Source organism: Tremella mesenterica (assembly GCF_000271645.1).
Source record: "Tremella mesenterica DSM 1558 unplaced genomic scaffold TREMEscaffold_7, whole genome shotgun sequence".
Lineage (NCBI taxonomy): Eukaryota > Fungi > Basidiomycota > Tremellomycetes > Tremellales > Tremellaceae > Tremella > Tremella mesenterica.
This window is the reverse complement of record NW_006711231.1, coordinates 107,377-132,696: the sequence shown is the minus strand read 5'-3', so window position 1 is coordinate 132,696 and position 25,320 is coordinate 107,377. Positions and strand designations below refer to the sequence as shown.

At 45.4% G+C, this 25,320-nt stretch overlaps 8 protein-coding genes across 8 annotated transcripts; 5 read left to right on the top strand and 3 right to left on the bottom strand.

The window, feature by feature from the left end:
* Positions 1–821: 821 nt before the first annotated feature.
* Positions 822–1,986, top strand: TREMEDRAFT_31801 (uncharacterized protein; the record flags this gene model as incomplete). Its single annotated transcript, XM_007005234.1, has 2 exons — positions 822–1,172; positions 1,426–1,986. Coding segments are annotated over 2 exons (912 nt in total), but the record flags the coding sequence as incomplete, so codon positions are not given.
* A 1,232-nt stretch (positions 1,987–3,218) lies between these two features.
* TREMEDRAFT_44401 (uncharacterized protein) lies at positions 3,219–6,761 on the bottom strand. Its single transcript, XM_007005292.1, has 12 exons — positions 6,620–6,761; positions 6,569–6,574; positions 6,183–6,368; positions 5,840–6,066; positions 5,549–5,639; positions 5,127–5,335; positions 5,031–5,041; positions 4,918–4,988; positions 4,454–4,801; positions 3,979–4,089; positions 3,709–3,777; positions 3,219–3,518 (listed from the first exon to the last, which is right to left on the bottom strand). The coding sequence occupies exons 1-12, from the start codon at positions 6,682–6,684 to the stop codon at positions 3,479–3,481; spliced, it is 1,434 nt and encodes a 477-aa protein (XP_007005354.1). The 5' UTR covers positions 6,685–6,761; the 3' UTR covers positions 3,219–3,478.
* A 922-nt stretch (positions 6,762–7,683) lies between these two features.
* TREMEDRAFT_32029 (uncharacterized protein) lies at positions 7,684–8,527 on the top strand (the record flags this gene model as incomplete). Its single annotated transcript, XM_007005260.1, has 3 exons — positions 7,684–7,781; positions 8,081–8,216; positions 8,411–8,527. The coding sequence occupies 3 exons, from the start codon at positions 7,684–7,686 to the stop codon at positions 8,525–8,527; spliced, it is 351 nt and encodes a 116-aa protein (XP_007005322.1).
* A 1,086-nt stretch (positions 8,528–9,613) lies between these two features.
* TREMEDRAFT_71829 (uncharacterized protein) lies at positions 9,614–14,755 on the bottom strand. Its single transcript, XM_007005468.1, has 13 exons — positions 14,112–14,755; positions 13,988–14,010; positions 13,888–13,939; positions 13,586–13,668; positions 13,207–13,373; positions 12,728–12,953; positions 11,903–12,581; positions 11,554–11,613; positions 11,482–11,531; positions 11,035–11,206; positions 10,614–10,689; positions 9,866–10,232; positions 9,614–9,731 (listed from the first exon to the last, which is right to left on the bottom strand). Exons 1-12 carry the CDS (start codon positions 14,533–14,535, stop codon positions 10,064–10,066), a joined length of 2,181 nt encoding a protein of 726 aa, XP_007005530.1. The 5' UTR covers positions 14,536–14,755; the 3' UTR covers positions 9,614–9,731; positions 9,866–10,063.
* A 143-nt stretch (positions 14,756–14,898) lies between these two features.
* TREMEDRAFT_39479 (uncharacterized protein) lies at positions 14,899–16,550 on the bottom strand. Its single transcript, XM_007005270.1, has 3 exons — positions 16,324–16,550; positions 15,833–16,102; positions 14,899–15,565 (listed from the first exon to the last, which is right to left on the bottom strand). Exons 1-3 carry the CDS (start codon positions 16,542–16,544, stop codon positions 15,031–15,033), a joined length of 1,026 nt encoding a protein of 341 aa, XP_007005332.1. The 5' UTR covers positions 16,545–16,550; the 3' UTR covers positions 14,899–15,030.
* Positions 16,551–16,789: 239 nt separating this feature from the next.
* Positions 16,790–19,597, top strand: TREMEDRAFT_44393 (uncharacterized protein). Its single transcript, XM_007005291.1, has 10 exons — positions 16,790–16,854; positions 17,144–17,242; positions 17,515–17,836; positions 18,119–18,210; positions 18,289–18,408; positions 18,498–18,626; positions 18,691–18,809; positions 18,866–18,995; positions 19,201–19,299; positions 19,472–19,597. Exons 1-10 carry the CDS (start codon positions 16,804–16,806, stop codon positions 19,535–19,537), a joined length of 1,227 nt encoding a protein of 408 aa, XP_007005353.1. The 5' UTR covers positions 16,790–16,803; the 3' UTR covers positions 19,538–19,597.
* A 1,669-nt stretch (positions 19,598–21,266) lies between these two features.
* TREMEDRAFT_62995 (uncharacterized protein) lies at positions 21,267–22,536 on the top strand (the record flags this gene model as incomplete). Its single annotated transcript, XM_007005342.1, has 3 exons — positions 21,267–21,775; positions 21,945–22,014; positions 22,183–22,536. 3 exons carry the CDS (start codon positions 21,267–21,269, stop codon positions 22,534–22,536), a joined length of 933 nt encoding a protein of 310 aa, XP_007005404.1.
* Positions 22,537–23,180: 644 nt separating this feature from the next.
* On the top strand, positions 23,181–24,758 carry TREMEDRAFT_62994 (uncharacterized protein; the record flags this gene model as incomplete). Its single annotated transcript, XM_007005341.1, has 1 exon — positions 23,181–24,758. The coding sequence occupies one exon, from the start codon at positions 23,181–23,183 to the stop codon at positions 24,756–24,758; it is 1,578 nt and encodes a 525-aa protein (XP_007005403.1).
* Between the last annotated feature and the right edge of the window lie 562 nt (positions 24,759–25,320).

Genomic DNA, 25,320 nt, shown 5'->3' with positions numbered 1-25,320 from the left:
CCTTTTTCTCCCCTTTGTGACTGACCATACGGATGTTACGAGTTTGTAGAGTTGTACGAGACTACGAGTTGTACCACTACTACTTTTTGAACAAAATGTTACTTTGCTTTTAACACTTTTTCCTCTACTTTTTAAACATCTTTCTTCTTCTTTTCACACCCGTCACCCGTCACCCGACTTCCGAAGATTACCTGAGGAATCATTCGAACGCTCTTCACGCCACGATCTTCATCATCTTGTAACACTACACTCTTTTTCACTTTCATTCCTACCGCACCACAGCACCACCTCACCTGACTCTCCTTGTTTGAATAACATTGACATTATTTGGTTTATTGGTATCGGGACGAATACACAGACTCGGACGAAACACGAAATACGAGATTATTTGTGATTGAAGGAAATCACCGGACGGGGTTGATAGGTGGAGAAGACTTTCCTTTCCCAGTCACTTTATCACAATTTATCATTTACCGCCCGACTTGACATCTCTCGACATACCATCTTTCAAAACCCGAAATTACTTTGCTACGTCACCAGACCCGAAATTTCTCGTGACGTCGAACTCTTTTCGTCCACTCTTTCTACCCCTTGGGACTCATTTTAGATTTATAATTCCATACGACCCAATCCATCTTCAGCTGCCAACACGACATTTTGTCCATAATACATTCCTTATTCCCTTGAGTAGCCAACTTCACCTTTTTCTGGTGAGATAACCCCAACATTCCCTCGCTTATAATTCCATATTCCCTCGACAGACAATTAGATAACTTTTCGGCGGGCAATCCTTCCTCAGGAAGACACCCACGACCCCCACCATGACACCAACTTTCGACACCCCTCTTTTACCCCGTTATGTCGATTCCGGCTCCCTCAAACTTTTATCAGTCATAGGAACAGGAGCGTACGGTGTCGTTTATCTCGCCGAAGATACGGAAAACGATCAACGGATACCTATAAAACGAGCGGTGAAAGCATTACAATGTAATGGATTGGATGAAAGACAATTACATTTTTTGAGACGAGAAGTCGGGTTTCATTTAATGGCTTCTGGGCATCCTAATGTGGTTAGATTGATAAGGTTGGTAGAAGAGAAAAATTTGATTTATGTGGTTATGGAATATGGAGAGGAAGGTGATTTGTATGGTATGATTACGGATGAGCAAAGGGTGAGTTGAATCTTTCCGTCTTATCTTGTCAAATTTCCTCGTCTCTGTCTCCATTCTTTCCCTGTCTAATTACTCTTCTCAATTTCCTCCCCTTTTTATGCTGTCTCATCATTTGAACCTCACCTTTAGGTGTAATCTCCAAATCCCCAATTTCCGATCATACCCCCACTAGCAGTTCCTGACTTTAAACTCTACCTTTCTTGTGCCAACTCCCAATATTTGGAACTCTGAGAATAACCCATCTAATTTCCAGTATATAGGAAACGAACCTCTCATCCGACTTGTTTTTCTTCAACTTATCGACGCCCTGATCCATTTACATTCCCTCAACATAGCACACAGAGATATAAAACCAGAAAACATAGTCTGTTCCAATTCCGGTACAAGATTGCGTATTTGTGATTTCGGTTTAGCGACATCTGAAAATCATTCAACTGAAATGGGTTGTGGTTCAACTTTTTATATCGCACCGGAACGTTTAGGTCAATGGTCCCCATTTCGAAATTCTTATCCGACGAAACAAGGTGATATTTGGAGTTTGGGTATAATTTTAATAAATTTAGTTTGTGGTAGGAATCCATGGAGGATAGCATCACCTAATGATGAATCTTTTCAAAGTTATTTGGATGATCATCAATTTTTGAAAAAGATTTTACCTTTGAGTGAAGAATGTTTCAAGGTTTTAGAAAAAGTTTTTGTTGTAGATCCTTTGAAAAGGATCACGTTGTTGGATTTAAGGGAAGAGATTTTGAAGATTGAAAGATTTGGAATGACGGAGAAGGAAGTTGTTGAAGCTCATTTGAAAGCTCAACAATGTGATGTTGGTCAAATTGGGACTTCTTCGGGACAACAAAGTCGAATAGAATCTGGTCCTTCTTCTTCGCAATCTCAATCTCAATCACAATATCAATATCAATCACAATCCCCATGTCAGTCTAAAATACAATCACATTCTCGACGTCAATCGGAGATTCATCCACATTACCAACTTCAATCGGAAATTCATCCACATTCCCAACTTCAATCCGAAGTACAATCTCACCCTCAACATCACACCGAAATACTACAACCTCACCCTCATCCTTCCCACACACCCAAATCTCCATCCCCCCCTTATGCCCCCACTTCCACCTCCCAGACCATCCCCACAGACTCACCAACATCTCAACAGAACCAACGACGACCAACAACTCCCAAAGACGTACCCAACTCAATAGTATCCATTCCATCATCTCTCTCTCAATCCGTTATAGGATCAGAAGAAATCGAAGACTCAAATCTATCAATCCAATCTAATTCATATCATTACCATTATTCTCCATATAATTACCCCAACGCTGAAACTCCTTCTTTGAGAGCTGATTCAGGTTCACCTTCACCAACAAGACAAAGTTTTTCTTCAGATAGTCACGAATACGAACACCAACAAGAACAAGAACATGAGTTTGGATATAGATTTAGGTTTAGGTTTAGGTTTGGATATGGATCCGGATCAGGTTCATTACCTTCTACACCTACATTAGAAGGACAAACAACAGTCGGAGAATACGGTCTTACTTCTGAAATGGAGGAAGCAATCGGAACAAAAAGTTTATCTGAACAACTTTTCCTCGAAGATTATCTTTCTTCTAAAGAAGTAGAAAAAAAGATGTTGTTCTCTTGGGAAGGAAATGTTAATGGATCGGAAATGACTTCGATCAATCAATGGGAACAAAGTTCAGAGATTAGAGAAAGGGAAAGAGAGTTATTAAGTCCATTAGTTTGTTAAAACCCATCTTATATTTCTTTATTCTCTCCAAATTACAAGATAATCTATTCATTCAACATCTAGACGAATACTTGTACATACCTCCCCTTGACGCGGGATTCTTAGACCTTATTCCTCCCTTTCCGGCACACCGAACCACCTGAATTCTCGAATTTCTTGATTCTCAACACCTCTTTTCGACAAATCCGCCCACAGAGTAAAGATAGTAGTTGTAGGATCATATCAGAATATAATACCAACCAAGTATCTATTGGTACATTTTAGTTCATTGGGTTTTTCATGCTATTTATGCATTTATAAGTAAGAACACATCTATCTCAAGTTGTTCATCTACGTGTCTATACGTCGTACTGATCATATGTATTCTACTAATCTGGGTGATGCTATCGATAATTTTGGTAGACTTCTCTCCAACCGATCGAAGAGTACTAGACTAGTACTTTTACTCTACTTGTACCGGGTAGAGATCTTGATGTACATCGTGTAGAAGGTGAATAACACAAATGGGGCTTGATAGGTGTATACGTAGATGTAATGTTTAAGAAATTCGTTTTGGGGAAAAAGAGATGACTGCGTATCTAAACATTAGCATATGGTATACTAGATACTTAGGCTGAACAAGATTCGGGTGTATCAGTGAATTTTTCCCCTAGCATCCTGGACTGGGTGTCAATTGATTGGAGGACAGAGAGGGAAGGTCACTGATAACCGAAATGAGACAAAGGGTAGTACGTAGAACGACATACGGCGAGAGAAAGGAAGACTCACTTTCCGCTCACTCGCCAATCTTTATCTTGTGCTTCTACCTTCTCCGCGACACCTTCATCCAGACCACATCTGTTTGTCAATCACCGTCTACCTCAACCTTAAACCCTACCAGACGACTCAGGGAAACCCGAAGTCGGTGTAGAAGGTTTCAGTTGCTCGCCCCGAACGGACTGTAAATCCCACTGGTCCACTTTGTGTCTGAGAGGGAAAAACATGAGATGGGAGTGATGAGCTGCCGTGGATAGTTCAAGGACGTGAGTTGTAACTCACATCGTATCCGCTTTGTTGGTACGTAAACTGACGAGGTTCATCGTACCCGCCAATGGACCCAGAGCTGTGTCGAATGGAGTAGTCGGTGGCCATGCTGCATCACCTATGAGTCTATCTGATCAGTCCTTCATTCTCGCTTACGGTCCTTGTTGTCTTCCCTAGCATAGTCACTCCTCCACATTCGCTCTTTGCCTCCGTTTAGTAAGCAAGGCCGATATCTCCAGGTTCACACGCATTTCCTCGACGGTGAAATATGTGCAGGTAGGGTGGACATGATACTCGCCCTGATTCCATTCTCCTCTCAACGATCCAATATGCGGAACTCAAGTCGGATTTCACACACGGAAGCTCTGACTTCTGACTGGCGGGTTTGAAAGGATCGAGTGTAAAGTGAACAAGCATGATGGGAACATTCATTTCTGGGTCGCCAGCGGATGACTGAGGTGATTGATGAGAAACGGCAGGAAACACCCACTTGCGATAATTCAAATCCCCTTTGAAAATCACCAACCCACTCTTACCCAACTCCTCCACCAACTTCGGCGCTACCAGAGGCATATCCTGATAGGCATATTGAGTCGTCCAAAACCCTCCTGTGGGTGTGTCACCTCCTAAGGGAGTATCAAGTGGTACAGACAGTTTGAATGCCCCACTGGCTAAGTGTCCTTTCCATCGAGTAGCGAGCACGGCAAGCGACTCGAGCTCTGTAGGAGTTGGAGGAGGGGAAGCGGTGGAAAAGAAAGATTCGTCGAGTAAGATGTCAATCGCCCATGTGAAATCGAATGGCACGACGTCGGAGACGAACCAGGGGATTGATTTTGGGCTGGGGTCAGTCGAGTTCTACCGTGTCACATCTGAAATGTATGTTGTGGGACTGCGAAGAAAACGGGATCGTGCACATGAAAGATATGGACGCCAAGGAGCAGAGCTATGACCTACTGGAAGACGACTTCGTTGACGAAGGGTGTACATGAGACAAGAAAATCCGCCAGAATCAAGTCGGTGTATAGCTGTTTCATCAGACGACATGTGGGATCAACAAATGAACTTACTTCAAAGCCGGCTATGCACATCAGCTTGCGCCCAAGTCTCCGTATAACATGGATCGATCAGGGGTGTTATTCTGGAAGGTCAAATGATCTACTCACCGTTATCAAGTACCACATCCACTCTTGCCCCTCTCAACGTCTTCAAATGCTCCCATACTTTCGGCAAATCATTACGTAGGATCAACTTAGCCTGCTCTGCCTGAGCCTTCGCTCCGACGGCTTGCAGCTGTTTCAAGTCTTCGTATTTGAGATCGACAAGCAGGGAAAGGTCAGTTGCGTTGCCCCATAAGTCTGACTGTATCATTTCTCTGACGGTTAGCGGTGAATGGCTGTGGCAATGAGTCTGCGGCTGGTCAAAGCGCAGATGTCGATACATACGGCAAGAAGAGAGAAGATAGATGAGAGGGTAATAGGAAGGACAAGGAACAGGTCTTGCTGGCTGACATCTACGCGAGCAGCCAAGAGGAAAATACGGACAGAGAGGGCTGGTTTAGAAGATGAGACGAAGAGGGACAGCTTACAGAAAGGCCATCTCCAGTGGCGAGCCTGCGCTTCCATACCCAACTTGTAAGTCTGTTCGTTCCACCATAGAGTTTAATGCTTGTGCGAGATCTTGTGTCAGTCTTGACCCATCCCCAAAACACATCTCACAAGACAATCCAACAATCAAACTCATTCGTGGGCGCATCACGAGTGAAAATATGATAAGACGAGTTGGGAATGATTGCAGCAGGGACATGAACGTGTACCGTTATAGTCAAAGCAAAATATAGCAGCCGGCCAATCAGATCGGGGAAAGAGGGAACACTCACGAACGATAGCACCCAAACTAGACCTATATGTATCCTCTTTCTGATAGAAGAACGGATCAAAAGATCTCCAATGTCGAGTGAGTGAGAAGACTTGTCTGATCCGACGATAAAGATAACATTCTGCGAATAACCAATTGGCATGGGTCCATTTACGCTGAAGGGGTGACCATAAGGATAGTTCGTCATTGTAACATGATATGTTAGGTTCATGGTCGTTTTCAAGGGGGCTAAAGTTCAGCTGTGTTATGATCGCATGTGAATAAATTGCATAATTAAGTAGCCTTATAAGGGTGATGGAGTCCAAAGCTTGAAGAGAAGGGGAAGGATGAATGAAAGTATTCACGTTAACTCTCCCCCATGTCCCATTTCATATATCAATAAAGCCAATTTTTCAATCATCTTTTTCCCTTCTTCCAACTTTTCCTCAGAATTGACATCATGAGAAGAATGTAATTTATGAGTCTCGTTACTCAGAGTCGAGATGATGTTTGTCAAAATTGACGGCCAACGTTTGATAAGTGTTGTGTAGCTGACATGAGTCATTCATCCTTCCGACTTAAGGCAGTGGTTGATGGCGGAGATAAAAGCATTCCAGCTGGTCTTCAAGTGACGTTACTAAAGACATGAGGTTGTGAGGTCTGTTCAGATAAGAGATGGCTCGAGAGAGAAGTGGAAAGTGCCAATATCAAGTAGTAAGAAGTCAGGAAGAAGAAGAGAAGCAGAGCTCACGCAAAGCTGTCTAGTTAGCAAGAGACTGAAAATAGGGGAGAAGGGACGGACGATTCTTTATTCTGAGGTGAGTAGCGTGGGTAAGGAGGTTGGAACAAATCCATTTTTTTGTCCATAACTCAGCAATGAGGTATGAGACGGTTCTCAGCACTTGGTCTCGTCACTCCTGGCTGATCTATGGATCTATGGTGAGAGAGAACTTCTGACCCGTGAGCGGTAAAAGATGTCGAATCTGGAGAAGCAGCGAAGCGACTCGCGGGGCTCCACATCCCCAATGACAGAATCACGGTGATTTCGGCGTTTTGGTGCTGTGGCGCGTTCTCTACCAAAAGTAGTAATTCGCTGCCCCCCAACCAGCCCAACAGCCGGCTCCACCCAAACAAAGCCCCCAGTCAGAGTCAATAGAGAAGAAAGGCTTCTCTACCAAATCACCCACCCACTCACTCACTCACTCACTCACCCAACCAACCTCAGTACAACCACCACCAGCCAATACAACCAACCCCCCATCACCCACCCAATACATATCATACACAATCGTGAGTCTTCTTACTTTCATACATACATACAACATACATACCCCTGGCCTTCTCATTCACTCACAAACCACCTTTTCTCGTCACAACTCTCTTCGTCGTCGTCGTCGGTGCATTCATCCGCATCATCTTACCATTCACTGTATCAATCACCAGGCGCGCCTGATTTTTTGTACGAGGTGGGGAAGGTGGGGGTCAAGGTCATCATCATCATGACGTTCCACACATTCATACGTCTTCTTCCCAACATCTTTGATTTGTTTTGGTAGAGTTTGATAGATCGGTGAGATGGTGGTGGGAGAATGATGGTGCATTCGCATTCCTCCCACTACACTCACCGAGGTATCCAAAGGGGTCCTCTACTTCCCTCTCTCATGTCTACACTCGAATCGGTCGATCACTGCTTCACTTTTCAAAAAGATGAAAGAAGAAGAGAGAAGGATGACGGATGACGTGATTAACATCCAAACAATCGATGAACACGGGTTATCACTGTGGACCAATTGATCATTCATTCACCTCACCACTCACTCTCAACCTACCACACTAGACATACACGCTGACACCATGCCACAGACAATGCCCAAGGTATCCACCAAAGAGACTAAAGCTTCCAAGAAGACGGAGACGACCAAGAGGGCTCCTAAAGAGAAGAAGGATCCCAATGCGCCAAAGAGGTCAGTCTTTTCGTTGGTTGTGACATCGACTCAAGCTGACATGGTTCTTTTTTCATAATACTCACGACGCGACAATCGCTCCTTTTGGAACCTTTTCTCTCCCATCCTATCTCTTGTAAACTTCGTCGGCAACCGCATCCTCGCATCCCCTCTACCCTCATTCTCCCTTCCAACTCCTCTCATGTCATTTCGAACCTCGACTGAACTCGTCTCCTCGCTGCCTATAACCCCCCCCCCCCTCCCCCACTCCTCTCTACCAACACTCTCCTGTTCAATCGTGCTCTGACTTCCCCTCTCAGAGGTCTCTCCGCCTACATGTTCTTCGTCCAAGACTACCGACCCAAGATCAAAAACGACCATCCTGACGTTTCTTTCGGTGAAACCGGCAAGCTTTTGGGGGAGAAATGGAAGGCCATGAGTGCGGCCGAGAAGAAGGTGAGTCGTGTTTCAATGGTTTGAAAATATTCGTTGACGCCGCTTCTCTTCTTTCCTACGTCTTTCCCAATCACCATATTCCCCTCTACAACATCCACTCGGCTTGAATGCATTGTCACATCCACTTTGCCCTCTTGCTCGTTTTTTCTCGTTTCTCGCCGTCATTCCTCACATCGCACGGGTTCCTCCAACAGCCTTTCGAAGACCTCGCCGCCAAAGACAAACTTCGTGCGGAGAAAGACAAGAAAGCCTACCTAGCTACAGGTGGTGGAGAGAAGAAAACTTCTAAAAAGTCCAAGCCTGCTGTGTGAGTTTCATTCCAATCTCCATCATATCATCGTCCCATCTATCATTCTATCCGGGAGACAAGCCCTGTCCCATTTTGGTCAACTATCACTGGTCATTTCAGCATGTCAAACCCCCGCTTCTTCCGTTAGCGATTCAAGTCACACCATCTCGTACAACCCTTTTGACCTTTTTAATAACTTCCTTACTACCTCCGCAATCAAGTTTGTTTTTGACATTGCTAAAAGCACCTATCGCTAATCATCAGCGAAGAAGACGAAGAAGATGACGAAGATGACGAGTAAATAGTCTTTATACTTTTTCCATCTATCAAGCTCGGTCTCCTCTTTTCGTTTCTATGCCCCTGGATCTCTATTGTAGATTTACCCTTTTTTCCCTCTTCCTTCTTTCTGCTCTTCCACGTCAATCTTAAATCTTCTCACCTTCGTCCTTTTAGCTTCTACCTCTGTCAAGTCCACGATACGACCGATACGACCTCTGGAAGGTCGCCGAGGTCATTTCAAGGGTTTGACAGAGGGTTTAAGAAAGGTTGAAGAGATGGTATTGATTTGTTTATACGTTTGCCAATGGGTCAAATTGGAATGATTCGCTTTTTTTCGTTGTTTATCTATTGGGTGATGCAAATATGTGGTCATCGGTTCTAGCTTGTGGTCCGTAACCTGAGTTACTTCAGTCATTCGTTCGCCATTTTCCAATTATCTATATATGTACTTGGTTTTCAAACTATTTGAGGTCACTTTTGGAGTTCCAATATTGGTATATCCATGAGTTTATGAATGTCCGATTTCGTCATCTTAATTATCCCTTGAGGAAGGAAAAACAGATTGAAGAAAAAAGAACCCAGGGCCAAGGATCTATAGTGTTTCTTAAAGCAAAGACCAATTCACGTGGAGTTTAAAAAAACATCAGGAGGAACACAAACTTTATCATCATCAAAACATATCGAAGAAATCATCAGCGAAAATTCTTTTTGAAACCGAGCAAGAGTAAAGTGTTGAGTAAGAGTAAAAGTTTAACGTGTGAATGTAAATTTTCCGTTATCTTAAATAATCAAGATATTGATTTCGATAGAACAAACGTGTGAGACAAGTGACTCAGTGGAATATATGAGGTTCATGATCAAGAAAGGGGTGGAAATACTACAACAATCCATTTGTGTATTTAGTGAAGTTGAATGAAATTATGCAACTTCTCTTGATTTATCTTTCACTGTGCAAAATTAGATATATATTAATTGAGAGTAGATTTTGATATTGTTATCCAGTATGTGATGATTGTGATTCAGAAGGAAAGGGGTCAAACTTCAATGATGAGAATAGACGATAGACGATGTGTTCACTCACAAGAGCCCAAAACCACTGGTGGGAATGTGAGATGAAGTATGGATGGAAGATGGAAGATGGAAGATGGAAGATGGAAGATGGAAGATGGAAGATGGGAAGATGGAAGATGGAAGATGGGAAGATGGGAAGATGGAAGATGGAAGATGGGAAGATGGGAAGATGGAAGATGGAAGATGGAGAAGGAAGAACCAACAAGAATCAATGCATCATCCCTCCCTTAAAACCTTTCCCTTCAGCCAAACGTTCAAAAGGTAATGCCAAACTACATCCAGCGGTAAAGACGAATAAAGCGGCAGAAGTGAAAACTGGTAATTGTGGTGAGAGGGTTAATAAGTAACCTGCGGAGACAGGAGCAAGGATTCCGGTACTGTATTTTAGTCAGCTTATAACTTTATATCTTATATCATTTCAAATGTTTTGACTCCAGATGATTCGAGATGAGTCCAAGACTCAAGGTGGACTTCTGATTAAGGGTATCATCGGAGAATGAGAGAATTTGAGAGAGGCTTCTTTGAAAGGTGTGACTAGTCTTCCGACGAGGGTAACGATCAGGAATTCTAAGAGAAGCCTCGCTGAATGAAGAGTGATTGAATGATAGGAGACGCCAAGAGAGGGGGGATTCAGATAACAGGTGAAGTTGAACTAAGAGGCAAGGGAAGAGGATGTGCAAAATTTAAGGAAAATCGGTATGACGTGTGAATTGTTGAAAGAAGAATATAGAGTTTGATCTTGAGAGAAAGTAACTCACAATCGAGAAAGAGCGGCAGAAGTACCACATGCTGTACCTCTTATACCAGTTCCAAAAGTTTCTGGAGTCATGCCGTCTATTCATCAATCATTTAATTCGACTTCCCTACCACGCCATATGACCATACGGTCTCATCAGGAAGGCTAAAGATGGAAGTGTATGTCTGTCCTGGAACAAGGAAAACGAAGAGAGGATGGTGTGTAAGAATTGACATATATGAGAAATTGACATGAAAGGGATGACATGTAGAAATTGTCGTGTAGAAATTGGGGTGTAGGAATTGACATGAAGGAATTGACATGTAGGAGTTGACATGGTCGATGGCGTGACAAGGAGGAATGATGAATGAGAAACAATTTGTATGTCATGTATTGTGCGAGGACATGAAGGAGACGATAACAACTTCAAGATAATCACTCACACAAAACCGCATACATGGCCGTAGCAGCCAAAGCAATGACCATACTACTCACTACCACCGCCCAATCTGCCGAAACTCGGATAAAAGCAAACGTTGATAAAGCTGTGGCTATGGTACATATCGCTAGAGATTTCCGACGACCTAGGGAAGTTTGAATCATCCATGCTCCGAGCTTGATCATTAGCAAAATTGTACCTAGATCTCACTCAGAGGTGAGACCCTGAATCATGATGTAATGGTGTACAGGGAAAGCAATAGACTAAAAAGTGGTTTTTACGATGATAGGGTCAAGCGGCAGTATCCACTATACAAAAAGGGTGTATGGGTGCGTAGTGTTGGTGGTGTTGGTGGTGGTGGTGGTGGTGGTGGTGGTGGTAAATGGAGGAAACGGTATGGAAGAGGATATGTGCCATGTAGCACTTCACCGACGAAGGAAGATACACCCACCAAAGACCCCGGACATCCAGCGAGGGAATACAAAACGAATTCCGTCAAAGCTTCGTCTTATAGCTTCATCACCTTCCCCCTTTGCTCTGGATTCCAATACGGCAGGTAACCAGACGTTGAACATAGTGTATGCTATTCGTCAGTTGACTGTCTTTCCCCACATATAAACGTCACTCCTGGAGTGTCCCTCATCAATCAAAGCCGCTTGAAGATCTACAAAAAAAAGTAAGATCGAGGAACAGAGGTGATTTTCGAGTTGCTAATGGGTCCACTTGGATTGAGAGGTATAGAGAAAAGACCTCCTCAAAGATGACATCAAGATGGCAAGGGATTACGAACAGATGAGAAGGAATACATGAGAGGGGATAAACACACAGGGAAGAGGAGGACAACACGATGAGAAATGAAACACTAGACTGACCAAACGACATACTACCCCATATAATCCACATGAGTATCACTGTCCTTCTCCATTGAGGAACGAATAATTTTCCCATTTGTTCTCTCCAACTTTCCATCCAACCTAATCCTAAATTTCTACCCGTTTTCAAATCTAACCTAGATTTCTCTGACCTCAACCCGTTATCCTTATTGTCTTTACCTATCAAAGATTCCTCTTCCTCTTCCTCTTCCACCTCACCTTGAGTGATATGAGAATGAGAGAACGCTTGATCGAATTCATTCATATCTTGTTCATCTGTGATGGGACCGGTGTAGAATTCCGATCCCATTCGAACTGGTTCTCTCACCACTGAGGAAGGAGGTCCGACACCGACTGCGTCATATCTAGTCCGAGAGTTTCCGTCGGAGGAAGAAGGTCTAGGGGAAGTAGTAGAAATGGGGATTAGGGAACGTTCATCTGATGGAGGTCTAGAAATGGAGGTGAAAGAAGAAGAACGAGGAGATGAGTGTTTTGGTTCGTCACACGGAGCAGTTTCAAGTTGAACATCAGCAGCATGGATCTCGATCTCGTGTGCGTTGAATGTTGCTATGGCACGGAGAGCGACGACGGCGTCAGCTTCTCGACCGTTGGAAACTAGATATCGGGGAGATTCATGGAGTTGGAAAAGAAACCATCTCATGAGTGCACATATGAGATTCTGATCGTCAACGTGTTGTTCCTGTCTGATGTTTCTTCATCATGAACACGATATGTGAGTGTGATAGCTAAGTTACGTCATGTAAGAAATTCAATATGAGGGTTTGAAGAAGAAGAGCAGAGGATAGAAATAGAAATACGACTTACGAAGAGACCAAGGATGAACAATACCCTTCGCCAGCCATCATTTGCCCCTCCGGCAATATCACATCCGTCGAAATGTCTGCAGCTAGCACCAGGCAGAAAGAAGTAGCTGACGACAGATGAGAGCACGGCGCCGAGACCAAAAAAGACAGAAAGAAGAGTGAGGAGGTATTGTTTACTATGAGGAAGGTTTTCGAGGAATAATGTTCCGTCTGTAGGCATTGACCCGCTGTTTGTCAGCTTCTGAGCCTCGCAGATATGACCATTCTTCCGTGTTCTTCCATTCACTAAGATACACGCAGGATGTGACGAGCGTGGGTTGCAGTCAAAGATGAATCATGTACTGGCCCTAGACAAAGCGAAAGATGATTCGAGTCAATAAGACGAGTGGAGTGAGTGAAATGCCAGGCGATGGGTGAAGCAGAGAAGCAATATGATCAGTGGAGAGGGTCAAGGTAGAGGGACTGTGAACACATACTCACCCAACAGCCGTACCCAAAAGAAAAAGACAAAAACATAATGACCCAAATCCCGGAGCGTACGAAGCTGCAATCCCAAAAACAGCAGTGAGCAATAAAGTGGCGTTGAACGGTAATGCTCGACCCAAGATGTCAGAGAGGACTCCCCAGCCTACAGCACCTATCATCATCTATTTGTCAGTCTCCACTCGATCCACTATTGAGGAAGATCGTCTGATGACCATCTTCTCTGGTGCCGATCAATCGTGCTTCTAAACCGTTTGAGGGGATAAACAAACGGTACAAAGCTACAGTTTGAGAGCAGAAGTACGACTTAGAACTGTATACGCGTGATAGCTGAGAGCAGAAACAGGAAGAAGTAAAGACCGAGGGATGAACTCACCCCCGCCATGGTTGAAGCTGATAATAGACCCACAACCCGGGCAGTGAGGTCATAATGCACCTGCACTCTAGGCAAGATTACAGCTATTCATGAGCTCCTTCTCTTTTCATCCTGACTGCTCCAGTTCACGACTCTCTCACAAAAACTCTTTCATCATACCTGACTTAGAAAGACATAGCGCGATTTCATACTCTTTCAGAGTCTCGATGGAGTCGTCTTCAACACTATTGTGAGCGTGTTATGAGGTCAGACAAGGGGTATGAGGATCTGCTGGGAGTGAGAGAGATAAACACACAACCCACCTATACATTGCAAAGCAGAATTGTCCGACATCCATCCGAATCCACACAGTGCCTAAGTTGTCAGGTTCACTTCAAACCTGCAGACCGAAAGTAGACTGACAAGAAGTCTCCAGTGATATGCACCTATATATCAATTTCTTTCCCTTTCCTCCCCATTGCACTCTACTCTCCAGCCGAAATGATATTCCACAGTCGGGCAGAAAAACATATGAAGAGGTACTCACCCATTCCAATCCTCTCCAAAGTCTCTTCCAATCCTCTCTCTTCGCATCCCTCCACTTCCCCCTCGTCATCCCCATCATTAAAACCTATCACCCTCTCATCATCCGTCATATACCCTGATCCTCTTGCACGAGAATATCCCCTCTCCCGATTTCCCATGATGCCTGCCTTGCCACCACTGGTATACCGCTTGACATTTCTTTCGCTGGAAGAACCTTCGTTTCCCATTATATCAGACGATTTTCCATCTTCTTCTTCGACACCTGTGCTGGAAGGAAGATATTCAGACCTTGTCCGTCGACTTGGTTTCCTTGTTCGAGTTGGAGATAAGGAAAGGTTGGAGAGATGTTTTTTGATTGTTCGTGGAAGAGAGGGAGAGAGTTGATATGCGTAAGAAGATGGTGATGCACCTGGAGGAGGTAACATTTTTGGATGGTTCTGTGATAGACAGAGTGGCGTTGGAAAGTGAGAGAGTCACAAGATGGGGGCAATATGCCAAGAGGTGATTGATGATTGATCAGCCTAGCCGGTAGCCCGGTAGATACGAACCACGATCGATGAGATGATATCCTGGGAGACGACACCGATAGGCAGTGATGAGAGGGGGTATCTATACTGCGAGAAAGGGGAGGGAAGGGGAGGTGGGGAGGACAGGATACAAGGTGGGTCTGACGGGGAGAGAAGTGGAGAAGCCAAGGGATGGACCATGATGACAAGGGAAGGAAAGATGTGACGTTTGACTACTCACCTTACCCCACGGGGTAACTTCGTATATGTAGTAAGTGTTCAGCCACATCCGATGCATATCAACATAATATCTCAAATTCTCAAACTGTGTAAGAGATCCCCGATGATTGTTGATTTGTATAACAAGGAGGTCAAAAGGTGGAATGGGGAAGTAAGATGAATGTTGAACCGAGTCTACAAAACCCCTATAGCGGAAGTCTTGGATTTCTTCGTTCCGGAAGATACCTTCTTGCCTTCACCTTTACCTGCCAATTTGTCCGCTTTACTCGTCTTATCTTTCCCTTTCTTATCCTCTTTCAAATTGACCTTATCCGCGCCTTTCTCCAATGTCAATTTACTGCTTCCCTTAGTGTTCACCTTCTCTGACTCCAACTCAACATCCGATTCCTCCATAGCCACATCCCCCTCTTCTTTCTTCCCATTCTTAAATCTCTCATCCAATTTCGCATTCCAGACGGGTAGCAATACCGATTCACTCGTTTTGATCCCTATAGACAGAACATTGTCCCATGCGTCAGGTATCAAACCCACCACCCGCGGAATAGCCTCTAAGAGGTTTTCCAATGTCTGGGAAGCGGAGGTAACTCCAGGTGTGGCAATACGTGTAGAGGTCGAGGTTCCGGTGGTAGGGTGGAAGTAAGTTGATGAGATGGCTCGAGCGAGTTCGGTTCGAAGATCTTTACGTTTCATATTGACGGGTATGGGTTGTCTGACGATCAGTTCGGACCCTCATAAGCTTGGTCACACCTGCGGTTCCATCTTCCCCAGTCTAGTTGATCTCTTAGGTGCCCGTAGGTCCCTGAAACAACGGGCACGGAGAGAGGAATGGGGGCGGAAGTAGAGGAGTACGAGTGAGGACGTCAACCTAGGCGAGAAGTCATGATGATGAGTAGCAATACGGCGAAAAGAGCGACGGAGGAGGGTAAATATGGGGAAGGGGGAAAGAATGGGGGTGGGAGAGGAAACAAATACCCACTTTTTAGCTTGAAAAAACATCTTCCCCAATAAACCCGGCATCATATCCAGAACGGCCTCATCACATAAGAACATATCATGCTCTTTCAACAATTGTCTACGGGGTTCAAACGGTTTAAATTTGCCTTTGAGCTTTTCGACGCCCACGACACGATTTATAAATTTGATCTTGTTATCGGACAAAAGGTCTTTGTACGTTCTTTGGGGAGATTTGGAGATGAGACAGACTGAGGAGGCTGGAGGAGGGGGAAGAGGAGGATGAGGTAATTGTCTGAGATCAGTGATGCACATTTTACTTTGGGATGCTCATTCCTGTCAAAAACCTATACCACTTGAAGGATATGGGTTTTTGACAGATTCCTGACGAATCCTGGCGACAAGCAAGAAGGACCAAGATACTATATACCAAACAAGAATAGGGATAGTGATTACTAGGTACCTGAGATTATGGACATAGACGATGGATGGGAGAGAAGAGAAACGATCACTCACACTCTGACAGGCATCAACCTCTTCCTCGTACTACCTCTCTTGGTATTGACCACCAGCCAAACATGTTCTTCTCTAGGCACCAATTCGGTCTTCTCTTTCTCAGCTGCTACCTTTTCGTGATGATTCAACAATGCATCTACGGCCTTCTTAGCTTGTGCTTGGGAGAAATTTGCAGGGAGAGGAGCTGGGGTGCTTGGGGCGGGAGTGGCTGAAGGGGCCATTTTATTCTGCAGCTTTCCGACAGGGGTTATTCTTTACACTACCTATTCGTTCCCCTCGTACTTGAATTGGCCGTAGCGTATTTCAATGTGCAGAATGGTAGAAAGATGTGTGGACTAAATCTTCGAGTGAACGATGGTTGCAACTTTTGCGAGTGATAAGCTAATGTGATTTTAATGCCACGTCACTTATCCCCACGGAGACGGGCCATCCCATTCCGATCCGTTCTTTCCGTCTCTTTTCATCTATCAAGTCACTACAATGTCGTTCGTCCTACGTACGAGGGCTCTAAGGGCGAGACATTTAGCAGTGGTGAGTCGTCCAGATTGTTCAATACCTCCTCAATCATCATCTGCGTCTATCTTGTCGAACTTGTCTTTGATGGTCGCCCCGGGGGATAGCGGAGGGATGGGTGATGGACGATGCTTGTGGACTAGTGATCGATGACAGGTCGTGTGAGGCTGGCGAGAATGCGCAGACGGGTATGGCCTAGCCATGGGTATACTTCAAGCGACTGTTGAGAAAAGAAAGAAGTTTCGGGGAGAGTGGTCGAGGTCCGACAGTTAAATGCCAAAATTTCAAGAAAGGTCGCTGATGGTAGAAACCCCTACGTTCGGGTGTGACTCAGGTCAGAGGATTACAGACCGATGCGGATAAATCTAGTCCCGCTGAGAGCTTGCCAGAGTCTGGATCGGCCACTGTGAGTCTGGACATCTTCTCTACATTCCCATCTTTCACCCCTCCTCTCCCCTTATCATTTCTCATACCTTTCATACGGACCCTCTGATGGATTCTCGATCAATCATTCAATTTTCCTTATACTCTTCACGCGGGTGTTCAGATTCAAACCTATCTAGAGACCCAGTGAAATCGTCACCATAGTCTAGAGTCATCTGCTAGCTTCACCACACTTTACAAGCCTTCAAGCCTTCCCAGATGAGAGAGAGTTACTATCAGGAACTGACCTCTCAGTTCAAAGTCAACCTACCCGGCGACTCTTTCCATTCTTACCGATGCGACGTCCCCGACCCCGAAATCGAAATTTCTAAAGATGGTTTGGTTGACATGTACCACAAAATGGTCCAAATGCGTCGAATGGAACAGGCCGCTGATGCTCTATACAAGCAAAAGCTCATCAGGGGTTTCTGCCATTTGGCCATTGGTCAGGAAGCCATCAGTGTCGGTATGGAGAAGGCCATGACTCCGGATGATAGGGTCATCACGGCTTATAGGTGTCATACTTTTGCTGTGATGAGGGGAGGGACTATCAAGGGTGTTTTGGCCGAGTTGATGGGTGAGTTAAGGCTTCGCATGCCTCTAGACATGCTTGCCCCTTTTTCACTCCGCCGGTACCGTTGGGAAACATTGGCCATTGATCTATACAACATTCTGCCCGGTTTGCGTATCGATCCTTGCAGCAGATGCTCCTTTTGTATGAATTAGGACTCGACATCCCCATCGAGGATGGGTGCCAAATCTCGTACAAGAGTGGCTCGAGCTCAGGCAGATGTCTGAGTCGAAAATACCAGTCAATCAACACGATCTATCGTGTAGGGCTTTGCATGCTGACAATCAGGCCGCCAAGCTGGTATGTCTCACGGTAAAGGTGGCTCTATGCACATTTTTACTCCTTCCTTCTTTGGTGGTAACGGTATCGTCGGTGCTCAGGTCAGTCTCGCTACCTCTTTCACCTCCTCAAAGCCAGTGTCTGAACCGACTGACGCACGGGACACGGCTGATCAAAAGGTGCCCGTCGGAACTGGTATCGCCTTCGCCCAAAAGTATCTCAACAAACCATCCGTGACGTTCGCACTTTACGGTGACGGTGCCTCCAACCAGGGGCAGGTGTTTGAATCCTACAACATGGTCAGTGCTTCACTCTTGTCGCTCTACACTGCTTTCATGAAGTCACCCCTGTTTATGTGCTCCGCGACAAACAGTCTGCTAACTCCCAGGCAAAGCTGTGGAACCTTCCCGTCGTCTTTTCATGTGAAAATAACAAATATGGTATGGGAACGTCAGCCGAGCGAGCTGCGATGAACACGTCATTCTTCACTCGTGGTGATCAAATTCCCGGTTTGCAGGTGAGTACAAGAAGCTGACTGAAATCTCCCGATCCAAGTAAGCGAGCAAGTAGCTGATTTCAAGGTCAATGGTATGGACATCCTTGCTGTTCTCCGAGCTGCACAGTGGGCCAAGGAATGGACTGTTTCCGGCAAAGGACCTTTAGTCATGGAATTCGTGACTTACCGATACGGAGGTCACTCGTGAGTCAATCTGCTTCAAGTAAAGAGACGCTAGCACGGAAACAGCTGATGGTCAGCATGTCGGACCCCGGTACCACTTATCGTACTCGTGAAGAGATTCAGCAAGTGCGTTCGAAGAGCGACGCCATTGCCGGTCTCAGGAGATACATTCTCGAGTGGGGTGTGACGGATGAGGACAGCTTGAAGGTGAGTGAAATGACACTTTCACTTTTCCAACTCTACACCAAGGCGGCTCATACGTACTATCTAATTTCTGGACCCGGCAGCTCGAATCCTCAGTAGCTCTTGATGCCGAGTCGGGCCATTTGTCAAATGGGCTTTGCGGTCGTAACTAATGTCTTTTGTTATCGCTTCTAGGCTAAGATGGCCGTGAAGACTTGCTGATGCCTAGGCCATCGACAAATCCGCCAAGGAGGAAGTTGACCATGCGGTGGAAGAGGCCAAGCAATCCCCTCACCCTGACCTCAAAGACTTCTGGACCGATATCTACGTGAGTGGTCGACCTAACCTATCATTTTCTGTTTAGTCCATCAGACCTCCGCTTTCGTCGTGGCGCTTTTCGGCGTTTTCATCTATGAGCAGAGGTTCTTTTCACACCAAATCCTTTCCCATCCCGGCTTACTTTACCTAAGATTACTGGACGGGATTAAGCTAACGAACAGTACAAAGGCACCGAGCCGCCTTTCATGCGAGGAAGGGAGAAAGAGGAGGTGCATCACTATCGATGATCTCTTCTCGGACGTATCTCATGCAAGGGTGTTTTTTGGCATGCATAGATTGGTGGGCGTATTGATCTGCTAATTCCCCATATATTTCTCACACGCCTCATCCCTCCTTTTCCCAACTCCCCTTCCACTTTCATGTCTTTCACACATCCCCTCTGTCTCCATCTGACTCCGCTTGTCCTTTTCAGACCCCACTCACCTGATCACTCATGCCCTCTTTTGACTCGGTAACACTAAAACTCGCCGGTCGGGTCAGTGAAACTGGTGGTGCCCACATGGGCAGTCTGACCTTTCAAGTCCTCTTTCTGCTTACTTGCGTACTCTTCAACCTACGTCAACAATGCCTCATGTTGAAAATATTTTTAACACGCCACCATCAAATCTCAACATCGTATCACCATCAAAATTCAGTCTGTTATGGAAATGGCAACGGCCGGCAAGAGAAATTACACTTTAGGATTCCTCAAGCTTATCAATACTACATACTCTCCATCTTTCTAACCATCATTCCTGATTCCAACACGATCAAATATTTTGAACCCGCATCAAAAATGACCATGTTATTCTCCATCGTCATTTCATAGTACAACTCCATAAACTCCCCTAGTCTCCATTTTGGATTTCCCATGTCTCCCTCACTTAGCTCATACACTCCAAGTCCGTAGTTCCCATCTGACGTGCTAACTTGTTGACGTGCTTGAGGAGATAAATATATAGTCACATCATTCCACGTGTCTTTACCAAGAGAAGAAAGAACGTCGTACTTTTACACGTGTATAAGAAGGATGAAAACACGCCCTTTACCACCTGTCAAAACGTCGGCCGAGTTTCTGAAGTTTGAAAGGCATGGAAGGGGTGGGGAACCAAGGATATTAAGGTAGTTGAAAGTGAGTTGCTTCTTCCTTCTTCCCTCTTGTCCTTCACTTCTTTCTATCGTTCGTGAGATATCTTCTCTCCGGTCCACCCATCAATCCAAGCTATAGCTATAGCTTCTGATCTTTGATATCATCCTCTCTCAACTGTATCCTTTAGAATCTTGTTCCTCGTCGTTTCTCCGTCGCAAAACACCCATTATTATCACATATTAATTCACTCGCCACTCCATACATACGCCTTTTCCATCTTCATTTCTCATCTCCGTCAAGTATATTCGGGATTTATTTCTCTCCACTTGTCTCTCGTCATTTCATTCGGATTTGACATCTTGACTTCTTTACCTGCGGATCAGAATTTCAAGCTGACTGATAGTCTTGAATCGATTATCGCCAAATCTATTTTCGTCGTAATCTGCAAATGCCCCCACGTCGCGAATAACAAGCTCTGTTACTCTCACTCATCATCGCAAGTGGGTTTAATTCAGAACGCGTAATCCTCGAGTGGCGTTTTTCCGTTGCCACGTTACCACCAGCAATATAGGAACGATTCTGTAGAGAGATTTATCTGCTTTCAATACACTTTACGTCCTCGCTACTTATCTCAATCTTCCCTCCGGGTATTGGTGCCTTTCTTAAGCCAACTTCTTCTATCCCGCTCGACAATACTCAACACCGCCCTGGTTCTACAGCGGGAATTTTCAGCCTGAACTCCCACCGGTTTTCCACTACCACGCATCGTAAGCGTTCTGCAATACCACTTAAACCAGGCTTTTCAAGCTTGGGACCACCCTTTCAAGTCCAACACGGGTTGTAGAAACAGTCGGAATCGGTCTCCCAAATACCCACTCGAGTCAAATATGTACCCGAATCCAGCCTATTTCTATTCCCCATCTCCCGGTCCAGCTCCATATCCCGGTCCAACCCCTTATCCTGGTCCGACCCATTATCCTTCTCCTTACCCCCCATACTCCCCATACGGCTCTTTCGGTAGTTTCGGCAATATAAACTCATATCCACCCGGACCTAGTGCTCCGGGATTACCAGGAATGCCAGGTGGTATACCCATCGGTTCAGCTCCACCCATGCCAGCATCCATTGCTGCTCAATTACAAGGTCATGCTCCATCACCTGGGAAACCAAATGCCGGTAAAGGAAAAGATACAGGTGAACATACTGTCAATATCGGAGGAGGAGGAGTTGGACGACGTGATATTCCTCATTTATCAGAAGCAGAGTTGATAGCCAATTACGCATCGTTGGAATTGAATGAAGTTCGTAGTGTGGCGGAATGGGCAACGAATGGAGATCCTTATTCTCAAGTCGATTATACGACTTATATGCAGTTGTGGGATTGGTGTAAGAGCGAGTGAGTCCTTACTATATATATATATATACCTCCACCCAAAGCATGTTGTTCTACTTTCTCTCTGTTTCTTTCCACCATGAAAGCATGGATGCAAAGAAGGACAATTGGTTGTTGGGAATCAACAGGAATGTAAGACGTATATGGAAAAATCGTCGTAACTGACAAACAGTGAGAAACGAAAAATCATTCTTGGTATTCTCAAATCAAGACTCAAACTTCCCCCTCCATACAGTCACAAAGTGAGTTGCCAAGTACCATTCCCTGCCCACTCCCTTACCCCCCCAGGACAAGACACCACCACTTAGGTGTCATTCCTCGTGAGTGAGCGATCTGACCGTCGTGGGACGACTTCAGCCAATTACGCTGATCTGGCGAGTAATGGAATAGTTTACCAAGCTCACTTCCAGGCTCTGGTCCTCACTCAACTCCTACCAGCTTCTGATTTACCACAACTAGCATCCGAACTTCGTCCTCTATCAAAACCTCCCCCTGATCCAAAACCAGGTGATCTACCAGCACCCAATAACCCATTCATTACTTCCCTCGGCGCATCTCTCCTCGCTCAAGCAGAAAAAGAACAAGCAGCCGTTACAGCTGCTAAGAAAGCAGCAGATGAGAAGAAGAAATATGAATGGTGGACTAATCTTTACGGTAAACCTGAAGGAGGAGCTTCGATGCCGCCTCTACCTCCACCGATCGAGTGGGGTTTATGGGCGTTTGGAAGACCTCCGGTCGGAGCGGAGGAATGGTGGAAAAAGTGAATGAGGTTGGAGATTCAATGAGGTGGTAAGATGTGTGGGCACGACGTGAGAGTTCAGATGAGATTGTCTACCTCTACGGATCAAGTGGGGTAGGAGACCCCCGATGGGAACGGAGGAATGGTGGAGGAGTTGATGAGGTTTGAGATTTCGTGGGGAGGGAGGCTGTGTAGACACAGCTTGAGATAAGGTGAGATCGTGTGAACATGTGAACGTGGGTTCGTGAGATTGTGACTACTTGGGAAAATGGGTACGGGGATTGAGGAAGAATGAAATGGTGAATGAACCAGGGGGGAGATCCTGGAGATAGTGTGATCATAATGAAGGACTTTGCAGACGTTTTCTTGTGAGTTTTCAATGTCGTGGGAAGATGAGAATGCCAGAAACGGACGGGCGTGATGGCGTGATGAACGAAATGTGTGGATATCGGGGCTATGAAACGCTGCTTCTCACACTTTTCTCGGTTTTCCCACGGATCCTTTCAAATGGGCAGGAAGACCTATCTACCTAGACAAATTTGATAGCTAATAAAATGGCGTATTCGAGGACGCGACCATTCTTCTCGACTTAGAAAGCCCGATCCTCTTGTCCGATCCAGCCTGCTCTAGACCAAACCTGTCAGCTACTAGCTCACCAGAAAGCTCACTATGACTGATCGCCTCATTGAAGGTGAGACCCTCACCTTGGGTATTTCATTCAGGGACACAGGAGAGATGGCTGTGACGACTCTGGGTTGTGCAGCTTTTCACGTCTGGCCCAAAGTTCTCCAAAGACTGGTGGACTATCTACCCCCCCTACCACCACCACTTCCAATTCCTGACAATCTTGGGCCATTTTCTGAGTCTGCTGAAGCCACTGCAGCACCAACGCATGGTTTCTCCCCGGAGAGATGTCTGTTTGGGTACCCAGATTGGCCTTTGGTAGTGGAGTCTGGGTTTTACTTTGTGAGGATGTGTGGTGAGGAAATGTCAAAGCAACTCAACCGCAATTTGGAGAATATCATCTTCACATCACCAGCAGATGAATCACTAACGGTTACAGCCGTGCCAAAGCCTTTGGACAAGACAACACGTCTTGAAGTGCAGACTGTGAGGACAGCATATTCAGTTCTGCACTCTTACTACAGAGCCCTAGGGCGTGCTCACTATGACCATGAAGGGGAAATACTATCTTGGGCTAAAAAGGTCTTGGAAGATAGTTCAGGACCCTTGCGAGAGTTGTGGATGCTCAGGAAGTGTATCTCCCATGATGGCACAAGCGTTATCTCTTCCCTGACAGGACTCAAATTACCAGAGTCACTGCAGATGACACCTGAGACTTATGCTTTATTGACTAAAACTCTTGACCTGGCAATGGCAGCTCACTGGGATGGTGCCATGCATGTTATCAGCCAGATTGCAAAAGAACAGATCAACACAGATGATTATGACAATTTGGGAAAGTGTCTAGATGACTTCAATGTTATGATCAACACAGTGTTGTCAACAAGGTCACAACCTTCTGAGAAGCCCACACTTGTAACTCCACTACGCTGGTCCTACAACTTTAGAAGTTTCCACCGCCTTGATCATCTGGTGAATTTGAAATTACACGAGGGGCCTTCAAGCTGGCGGAAACTTCCCTCAATTTTATCAAAGTCTTTGGAGCAGCTCGAGAAAGATGTCACTCTTGAGGACCTTATCAGTCCATTGAAGGTGAATCCTTTTGATCAACTCCAGAAAGCATGGATGGATCTGACCATGCCAGAAGATAAGAATTTAGCTCTATCTGAGGATCTCCTTTTGGAGGAGCGCCAAAAGGCAAGTGAAATATGGGACAGATATTCTTACAGTTGGAAACGGCCTTGGACTTGCTTTGAGAGTAGAATGCCCATTGAAACCCTGCTGTTTCAGGAGAGGTCAAAAGAGGACTGTGAACTAGTATCCAATGAGCCGTTGGACCTACAGACAGTTGTTGTTCAGATTTTGGGCCTCCCGCCTAATCCCTTTTACTGGACACCACTCAAGTCCTATGCTCCACCAAATTCTCCAACCAGCTGGCGATCACCAAGTCCTTCAGATGCGGGAGATATAGAAGGGGAGCCAGAGGATCCGGCAGTCCCAGAAAACAACATGGTGGAACAAGCTGGAGACAATCCTACGTGGGAACAAGAAGAAGAACAATCAGAAGAGGCAGAACCTCCAGAAGGGTTGATCTGGGAGCACACAAACGGCACATTGTATTGATCACACAGATTCAGTAGACATACAGTGATATGTGTGACATGTTTGCTGATAATTAGACGATAGCTGGGGTGTGTCACAGGGTTGATTCTTTGTTGACTTCTCAGGACCAACGGCCAATAATTTCGTGGGCTACGACCTTTAGCAACCTTGTTCTTCAAAATATGAATAGGTGACAATAACTTCTGGGTGTAATAACTTCGTGCTTTACTAACTTCTATCACTAACACAACAACCAGAGATTGTCAAAGATCTCTGGGAACTTCAGCCCTTAAGTACTTTGTCCCTCCCTGATTTTGCGTACTGTTACAACCCTGTCACTCTTTGACTTCTTTGCCACCATCGCCTACTTCGACAGCCTCGTAACACCTACAACACCTTGCGACATCCTTGACACACACCGTTTGACCTATCGCTCCGCGAGTCACTACATCCTTCAAACTTTACCACCCTGGTGTTGCCATCGTCACCTTGGCAACACCCCAACGACACCGCACACCGCTGTGGGACAGTACAAGCCATGGTGGCACCATTACGGCACGGCATGCACCATACTGGAGAACCC